At 49.8% G+C, this 9,596-nt stretch overlaps 1 protein-coding gene across 9 annotated transcripts in view; it reads right to left on the bottom strand.

Moving 5' to 3' along the window:
* Window positions 1-5,281: 5,281 nt before the first annotated feature.
* RUBCN (rubicon autophagy regulator) overlaps window positions 5,282-9,596 on the bottom strand; it is a 74,490-nt gene continuing 70,175 nt past the window's right edge. For all 9 annotated transcript variants that reach the window (XM_053309671.1, XM_053309664.1, XM_053309665.1 and 6 more), the window contains 2 exons: window positions 8,324-8,417; window positions 5,282-6,985 (listed from right to left, as the gene is read on the bottom strand). In XM_053309671.1, coding sequence (XP_053165646.1) covers window positions 6,801-6,985; window positions 8,324-8,417 — 279 coding nt within the window. In that variant the 3' untranslated portion in view covers window positions 5,282-6,800. The remainder of the gene's footprint in view (window positions 6,986-8,323; window positions 8,418-9,596) is intronic.

The raw sequence follows: 9,596 nt of genomic DNA, 5'->3' as shown, positions 1-9,596 counted from the left end.
TTTGCACTTGAATGAGACTCTACATGTGAGCACCATAAGATATTCCCCTTAGGGGATGGGGCCGCTCTGGCAAGAGCATCGGCATGCTTGCAAGCAGAAGGTTTCAAGTTCCATCCCTGGCAGCATCTCCAAGATGGGACTGAGAGACTCCTGCCTACAACACCTTGCTGCTGCCAGTCTGGGTAGACAGTACTGAGCTAGATGGACCAATAGTCTGACTCAGTAGAAGGCGGCTTCCTGTGTTCTCAGATTTGAATTGCCCTTCCCCAGTGATGCTTTGCAACAGGGAATGGGCGGTGGGCCATTTGCAGTGGGGCATGTATTTTGGCCCTTAGTTGTATGAAAATGCAGGGTAATAAAGTTAGAAGGGACAAATCATCAGCAGACTCTGCCAGAATCCTCATGCTGCACCTGCTAGCGCAATCCAGAACAGGGTACCACATGGGATGCATCAGCCTGTGAATTTGAAGACTTGTATGGTCCAGTGTTGAACACTTAAACCATACAATACCACCTTCTCCACACACCCCTGCAAAAATTCTAGCAGGACCGACCTAAATGGGACTTGAAACTGGCCCTGAACATAACAGCCCTGCAGGATCAGGCCCAAGGCCTATCTAATCCAGCATCCTGTCTCCCACAGTGGCCCACACCAGATGCCTCTGAGAAGCCCACAGGCAAGAGGTCTACAGGCCTCTGAGGCTGGGAGGTAGCCTGTAGCCACCAGACTAGTAGCCATTGATAGACCTGTCCTCCATGAATTTGTCTAAGCCCCCTTTAAACCATCCAAGCTGGTGGCCATCACCACATCCCCTAGCAAATAATTGTGTTGCGTGAAAAAGTACTTTTGTTGGTCCCAAGTTTCTGGACCATCCGTTTCATGGGGTGACTCCCGGTTCTACTGTTGTGAGGGACGGATAATTTTTTTTCTATGTCTACTCCATGCATAATCTTATATACCACTATCATGTCCCCCCATAGTTGTCTTTCCCCCAAACTAAATAGCCTCAGATGCTGGAGACTTGCCTCGTAAGGAAGGTGCTCTCTAGACCCCTGATCATCTTGGTTGCCCTCTTTTGTACTTGCATGCTTGCTCCTGTGTAGCAGCTGCAGGGAGGAGGGGGAGACCTAAATTAGGGGGGCAACCAAGCCAAAGGAGTTGTGTGCGCCCCACCCCCCAAATATATCATAGTCCCATTCTGAATTGGGTATCCTCCTCCAGGCTATTTACTGAAAAAGAAACCAACACACGCAGAGGGCCACCTGACATGTTCAAACTCGCATCTAGTTTGATAAGGCTAGCACCCAAGAACTTGACACATCATTTCTGCATTCAGCCACACACAGAAGAATCAAAAAAATAGCCTGCTTATTAATGTGGTTTATTATGGACGGCATTTCCATTGCCAAGGTGTACAATGGAACAGCAGGTGGGTATCCAGTTTCAACACGGTTTAATTTTACAAGGGCTTTCACATACCATTTACAGTATTCTGCAACTCCGTGTGCAAACAAGTGGACCACAGCTTCATCAGGGTCTGGCACAGACTAGCTTTATGACCCCTCTGCTGTACCTAGACGTTTCCCTTGGGGACTTTTGTCTGTCCCACAAAGAACTCTCCAGGCGTAAAGTAAAACTTTGCCCCCACCCCCACCTGCTGGCTCTTGCCAAACTTAAAATCAGTGCTTTCTAGAAAACAGCTCACGGAGGGCTTTGCGGACAAACAACAAATATCCTGGAGTGCCATAAGTGCGTACAGAAACAACATGATGCAGCTAGACTTCTTGAGAGGTCTATACCCGAGAGGCAGCACGCCGGAGGGAATCCATTAAATGGCTGTTGTGTGGATTGACAATCTCTTGCATGTGTTGAACATCTCAGCGTGAGGCAAGGTTGAGACAAGCACCCACACTTCTGGGATTTCATTTGGGCAGAAGGGAGGAAGAGCCACCACTAGCAACACTCCAAACAGAGAGGGCAGTGCTGACTCCTGTCAGTTATAAGAGTTGCTGAAAATTAAGCAGGTGGAGAAAGGGCACCATCTTTTGAAGATCATCCTATCAAGTAGGGATGTGCACGGAACCTGCAACAGCTGGTTTGAAGGTCAGGGGGCGAGAGCTTTAAAGATCAGGAATGGTGCTCTCCCCCACACCCAACCATCACATCTCCCCCGCTGGCTGGCGCTGTGTTAAAAATGGTCCCGCGGGACGGCAGCGTACCTCCTTGCTGCCCCAGTGCACGTCGGACTGGCAGTACCCCTGGAAGTACCCTGTGTGTGCGTGCACCAAGTACTTCTGGTTCGACATGCCCCGCGGTGGCAAGGAGATAGGCTGCCGCGGGACCACTTTTTAACAGCATCGGAGGGGAAAATGTGGTAGTTGGGAAGAGCACCCTCCCCAGTCTTTAAAGCTATTCTCCACCACCCACCTTCGAACCGCTGGATTTTTGAACCGGTTTGGAGGTCTATAAAAGGTTATCCAAACTGGTTCGTGCACATCCCTAATATCAAAGTCTCTTGGAAGAAATAAGTTGTGGGCCAGTGGGCGGGGGAAGAGACTTGGTCAAAAGCAGCCAAGGGGTCTACACCAGTGCAAACATTTCACTATTTTTCTTCTGTCCGGAGGTGCCATGGAAACCATTTCTGTAAAGTCTCCATTCACACAACACATCACGATCTCCAAGCTGTTATAGGCTATTGTGGGAATCGCAAAAGGCACAGAAGCAACAGCCTACTGGTCTCTTAGAAGACAACAACTGTCTCTTGGTATAACAGGTCCGGTGTTTGAGTAGGGCAAAGAAGATGGACATCCTGCTCCCATCCAAGGACAACCGTCAAGGAGAGCCGCCTTGTGAGAATATTCAACACACGCTTCCCAAGTGCTCTGCTGACATGGCTCTTGTGCTACACCCGCTCCCCCTCCCCCATCCTCTTAGCTCAAGCATCCCATCTTGCCGACAGCACTCAGCTTGTAACTGTGTCCCTGATTCTTTGTTTCTGTTCCTTGTCCGCGTTCTCCCTGCCCATGAAGATGCTGAAATACAAAACCCAAAACCAAGCCACCAGCTTCAGAATACTCTGTAGCCATTTATTTCAGCTTTTCCTTTCTAAAGTTTGGAAGTAGACACTACAGCCTCTGCAACACTCTGAGCACACTACATGCGGGACAGACACACACCAGGTATTTCAGACCCACCAAAAGCACCAACAAAGGCCACGACTGCAGGGCAGAGAGCACTAGGAGACCTTCAGATTAAACAAGTGCAAGTTCCAGAGCACTTCCTTAAATCTCATCGGAAAACCAAAGGGACAGCTTCTAAACATTATGAAAACACATACTCGGGAGTTTTAACCAAAAAAAAAAAAAAAGATTCCCTTTAGATGCATTCTCCAATTAAACAAAATCGTAAGTTCCTGCCAACGTCACGTACACATGGCTAAATGCCTGTCGGTCCCACGTCTTTCCTAACTGGATTTCAGTCGTTTTTCAAACATGCCCCAGGTAATTTTTAAAAAGTAAAAAAAGATGTAGCCACTGCTCTTAAGAAACTGGTTTTGCAACCTGTCCAAGTAAGGTGGGACACCTGAAGCAGTCCTCAGGAGGTTCCTCTCTGCACCCCTAGTGATGCCAGAAATCCTGCCTGCGCATGGATTACACCTGAAAAGGATCACATGTCATGATGCGGCTTCCACCTTCAGCCAACACACCAACCCTCGTGCACATTCGCAAACCAGTTTATCCTTCCCAACAACGGCTGTCCAAGGATTAGACACCCTTGAAAATCTGGCCATATTCCAAAGGACCCGTTCCCAGCCTCCAGAAAGCATTCCACAAAGGCAGTACTCAAAGACTTTTACAAGATGGTCCATCATGCTGCGCTACAAAGTTGGCATGGGACAGCACTGCACCCTTCTTACAACTCTTTCCTATGGAAGAGGGCTGCTCCCACAGCCCTGAGATGTCCTCATACACCATTCTCTCCCTGAACTGGCACTGCAAGCTCAGTCTGCCAAGAAGAGTTTGGCAGAAGTTTGTTAGGACACATCTAGCTGACAAGGGTGTGGAGTACTTTCCTCAAAAGGGTAATGCTAGCAAGCAGCAAGGTTATGAAACCAGAGAAGATCATTCAGATTAATCAGTCACAGAGAACAGAGCATCTTAGACAAACAAAGTCAGAGCTCAGAAAGACATACGGCTTACAGAGAGAGCAGGCCAGGTGTTGCAAAAGGGAAGAGAAATCCTCTAAAGCAAGGGTTCTCAACCCTGGGTCCCATGAGGTTACTGGACTACATCACCTGGGAGCTCAAGTTTAAGAAGCTCTGCTCTAAAGCGACATTACTCAGAGTCAGGGCAGGCCAACCTGCCTCAGGCCTGGCATCACTGCTTCAGGGACCACCCTCCGCCCCTTGCATCTTGTGCTCTTGGGAGCTGCCATCACTCCAGATCAGCTACCAACCACACATGTCCACACGCACAGTATAGCAAGGAAAGCATGAGCCCTGGCAGCCAGCACGAGCAGCAGAGCAAGGGCGAGGTGTGGCCTGAAGCGATTTGGCAGACCTGATTTGTGCTTCCAAGGTGAGGACATCAGGGCTCTGGAGACAACCCAGGTATGGAAGAGGCATCTTGATGGAAGCTAAACAGAGGTGCTAAAGATGCTCCTGCTGGGGTGGGAAGAGCCCTACTGAAAAAAGGAGGGCAACTGCATTTCAAGTACATTAAAAATGCCTTGACCACTTAAGGGAGAAAAGAGAGACAGAGGACTGGGTTATAGGGATGTGCACGAACCGGTTCGGAGGCCATGTTGGAGGCCTCCAAACCGGTTTGGAACCGGACCAGTCCGGCGGTCCGGCACTGAGGGGGGGGGTCTACCTTTAAGGGCGGGGGGGTAGTACTTACCCCTCCCGCCACTCTTCCCCCTCCGGCGTTGCATTTAAACTCGAAGTTTCGGGGGCGGCAGCTTTCCTCCTTGCCGCCCCTGCCCCTGTCGTTGCCCGGAAGTCTTGGAAAGACAAGCACGCATGCGCGCAGCGCGCGCGCTCCTGTTGCCGCCATGCCTGCGCCGCATACGTCACACGCACACTGCGTGTGATGTATGCGGCGCGTGCACGGCAGCAACAGGCACGCGCGCGCTGCGCGCATGGATGCTCATCTCTCCGAGACTTCCGGGCAACGATGGGGGCAGGGGCGGCAAGAAGGAACGCTGCTGCCCCCGAAACTTTGAGTTTAAATGCAGCGCCGGAGGGGGAAGAGTGGCGGGAGGGGTAAGTACTACCCCCCCGCCCTTAAAGGTAGACCCCCCTCAGTGCCGGACTGCGCTGCGGCAGTTCCGTGCACACCACTACTGGGTTAGCAGTGGAAAGGCTGTCTGCAGGGTTGAGACTGAGGAGGGTGAAAGTGCAACAAGCTGGACTGACTTGTTGCCTGCCTGGCATCCAAGGATGCGTGAAGGTCTTGCTTGTTTTGGAAATTGACCTAGGCCCCATTTAGCCTAACAGCACAGCTATCCAGCCCTTCCATTTCAGCAGATGGAAAGTGGCTAACAAAAACTGTGATTTCATTAAAACTACTGCGTTAAGTATCACTAGCATACATCAGCCCTACTCTTCGGATGTGAACAAACTTCTGCAAGAATGAGGAAAGGAACCAGCACTAGGCCCACACTGGGCCTCCTAAGAAACTGCTATTTCCCATCGTTGTGGCCTGCTTGGCATCCCGCTTTAAACATGGCCAGTAATAAAAGTCTTCTGCACTCTAAAATGGAAATGAACCTGCCCATTCCAGCCCCTCCCACTTTGCCAGTTCCTTGGCATTCTTCTCTCAAGGTAACTGACATGACTGCAAGGACAGCAGCAGAAGTGGAAAGAGCACCGGGAACCTTCCGTCGCTGATACGGATATATCTCAAGGCTGGCCACTGCACTAGTTGAGATCCAAGATTTCTTTCCAGAGGCTCGCCGGGATGAGTCCCCTAGAAGAGGACTGTCCAGCCTGCAAAAAGACATGTCAGGCAGGTGGGAATGAGAGAATAGGGTAGGAAACGGAAGCTGTGGTCTCTCTAATGCAGAGGAGGATTGCGGGCAGAACATTTGGAGAAGTGGGGGAGGAATTCATGGCCTACTAAGGCCCCCCTCCCCACCACACAGCTTCCCCTCCTGGTCGATTTTCTGCATCACCAGTTTTTCTGGCAGGGGGCAGATCCCAGTAGAAAAGGGCAGGCGATGTGCTGCTTCTTGTTCTTTGATTTCCCCACATAACCATATATCCTTCAGGCACTGCATGAGGGCTGGACAAGTGAAATTCAGCAGCAAAATATATGGGGTTATTTATAGGCAGTGGTTTTGGCAAAAGAAAATCAAAGCTGCTGCCTCTGCTGGCACTCGGCAGCCAAGACAGCAAGTAAGAGGATTCCAGCGGTTTGTTTTCCCTTTAGGAGTGTGCTGATACTTCACCAGAAACTCTGTCACATGCTCCCCAGCTAGCCAGTCAATGTTGTCATCCTCCAGATGGAGCGAGGTTCAGGCATTCAAGCCTGGAAGGCAGACAGAACCAGCCACCATCTGAACCTTAGCTTTGTAGTGCATTGGAGATGGCAGCAGAAAGAGCAACCAGGCCATTTTCTCCCCAGTCCGGTGGCTCAGACAGAAAGAAACACTGCCGTCTCCCAAGCTGGCTGCAGAAGACCCATTTCAAATCCCGCCATCACGTGGGCTTCATGGCTTCTGAAGAATCAGGTTAAGTTACTTGTCAGTTTAGTCTTTGGTGGCATACGGCATGTGCCAAAACGCAGCCAGTTGACTGTCACGTGGTGGGTCCTGCCATGGCTGCTGCCGCCACTGCTGCCTCCTCCTCCTGCTCCTCCTCGTAGTCCGAGATGTTGGCCTCCATACTTTGCTTTGCCAGCAGCTCCCTCCGCGCTTGCAGGCGCTCACACTTGGGACAGGACCCAGACCGGAAGCAGGTCTTGTGATAGCACGCTCTGCATTCTGCATGGGGATAAAGAAGCCAACAGCTAAGGCGAGAGGACCAAACAGCACAGGCCTCAGAACCGCATCAGTCCCACCAACTTCCCTTGCCTAAACAGTAGAAAGAGAGGTCTGCGCACACTCGAGGCCTGGGGAAATCTGCACAACCCACCCAAGGCTGGCAATCAACACAGCAGCACATGATTGGAGAAGTTTTCCGGGGTCTCTAGCAAGATCACAGAAGATGCTCCTGCTGCCCAAGGGCTCTGCCCCAGCATCCTCTTTCACACAGCAAGAGATCCTCTCGGTGTAATGCAACCACTAGGGGCAGCAGAACATCTTGGACCAGCCCGACATAAGTCATCCTAAGAAAAAGTCCAGGCCAAGATTATATCTATGCTCAAGTTAAACTGGCTTAATAGTTGCTACTCCTCTCCCCAGGGAATCCTGGGAATAACAGTTTGGTGAGAAAGGGGGACTAGAAATCTTCAACAAAAAATCCTCAGCAAAATTACAGCTGCCAGAATTCTCTGTGAGAAGCCATGACAGGTGAAGCAGAATAAAACGAATATACATTCACAGTGAAGATATGCTCCAGATATGCAAATCCTTTTACAGCTGCTTGCTGGCGCCTATGGTGAGGGGATTCATTAACCCTGGCCAGGAATTAGCACAAGTTATGCCTGCATGAGGTTCCAGCCACAAGGCCTCATAGGAGCATAGGAAGCTGCCATATACTGAGTCAGACCATTAGTCTATCTAGCTCAGTACTGTCTACCCAGACTGGCAGCGGCTTCTCCCTCTCAGCCCTATCTTGGAGATGCTGCCAGGGAGGGAACTTGGAGCCTAGATGCTCTTCCCAGAGCGGCCCCATTATCCCCTAAGGGGAACATCTTCCAGTGCTCACACTTCTAGTCTCCCATTCATATGCAACCAGGGTGGACCCTGCTGAGCTAAGGGGACAAATCATGCTTGCGACCAGAAGACCAGCTCTCCTCTCCTCTCCTCATGGAAGACCGAGCTATCAATGGCTGGCAGCCATAGCAGCTGGAAGGAACCCCCATGTTCAGAGGAGGCAGCATCTCTCTGATTGCCAGCTGCTGGGGACCGTCAACAAGAGAGCTGATGCCTTCATCTCCTGCTTGTGGGCTTGCTGGAAGCATCTGGCTGGGATAATGGGAGTTGTCCAACATCTAGGGACCCAGACATACTGACTGGGTCTGATCCAGCAAAGCGCTCTCAGTGGTGTTCTGCCACAAAGCAAAACCTGCTTCCTCACTCCCAGTCTAGAACAGGAAAGCACCATTTTCTCCAACATACCCAGCTACTGGTAATCATGGCCCTTGCTTGTTTGCCTACCTTCACACGTCCTGCACTTATTCAGCTCAAAAGGGAAGATGATGTCCTCCTCATTCTGGCAGAACTCACAGATGAAGCCCTTGGCCTGACACAGCTGTGAAGAAAGAAGCAGCGGAGAGGAGTGACGAAGAAAGGGCCAGCAGAAGATGCAACCGCTCTTGAAGGGTCAAGAGAAGCCCCCAAATCTAGGACCTGGTCATCTTTGGAAGGCCTTGACCCATTTTCCTACACTGTAAATATGTGAACACATATGTGGTGGCTTTCACCCTTTTACCTCCACGGATGTGAATTTCCATACAGGGAAGAGTGTCATGAGTGAAGGAGCCATTAAAAAAGAGAGTTAGGAAGCAGGAGACGCAATGTCAAAATAGGTTTCCCCACTTCTTAAAAATTGGTATGTAGATTTTTTACACTTCACATCCTTTCCCCATCAAATGCACACAATTCCTCCAGGGCCACTGGGAGATTCTGGCCCACCCCGACCCCCATCTCCCTCTTGCTTACTTGGCACTTCATCTTGGCCCACTGAGCACCTCCCCTCACCAGCCTCCTGGTTTAACTGCTGTGGCACCAACTAAGAAATGCTGGTACCTGGGGTTCCATAAAGAGGCTAATAATCCCAAATATGTTTCTCCTCACTAACCACGAATGCCACCAGGGACCTGGTGTAGCATAGTGGAATCCCACCACTGGCCCACTTTATAGGGCTGTTGTAAGGATAACAATGTGATGTATGCATGAAATGTAATTAAAAGCATCATGACTACAAGGAAGGGCAAAGTTATCCCTGTATATGTATTATGAAAATTAAAGACATGGACGTTTACTTTTCTCTACATTTGCTTTGTCATGCCTTATAGTTAACACAATAAAAGCATTCGCCTATTAAACCATTTCCAGAATTTGCGGGGAGAAGGCTGGGGCATTTCACCTTGCTTCAAAGAGGCCTCAACCCAATTTAAAATTTGCAGTGTGATGAACTACTGAACTAAAAGTTCCATTATATGAAGTTGACAACAGTTACCAGAAATGAGGTAACTTGTTTGCTGTTGCTGCTGATGTTTTGTGCTGCTGCTGCTGCTATGCTTCTTCTGAGGTACTTTTTATGAGATTGCTGTTTTAGGTTGTTTTTTTAATTTGTAAACTCTTTTCACAGACTTTGTCCAAAACAAAATTTCAACATATAGGACAAACACAGCTGCAGTTTATTCTGCTGCTGATGTTGTTGTAGGACATTCTACTTGAACTAGCTCAAGATGTCCAGCTATAAGGA

This window comes from Hemicordylus capensis, chromosome 3 (assembly GCF_027244095.1).
Source record: "Hemicordylus capensis ecotype Gifberg chromosome 3, rHemCap1.1.pri, whole genome shotgun sequence".
Lineage (NCBI taxonomy): Eukaryota > Metazoa > Chordata > Lepidosauria > Squamata > Cordylidae > Hemicordylus > Hemicordylus capensis.
The sequence above is the reverse complement of the archived record's forward strand: the minus strand, read 5'-3'. Positions and strand labels throughout refer to the sequence as shown.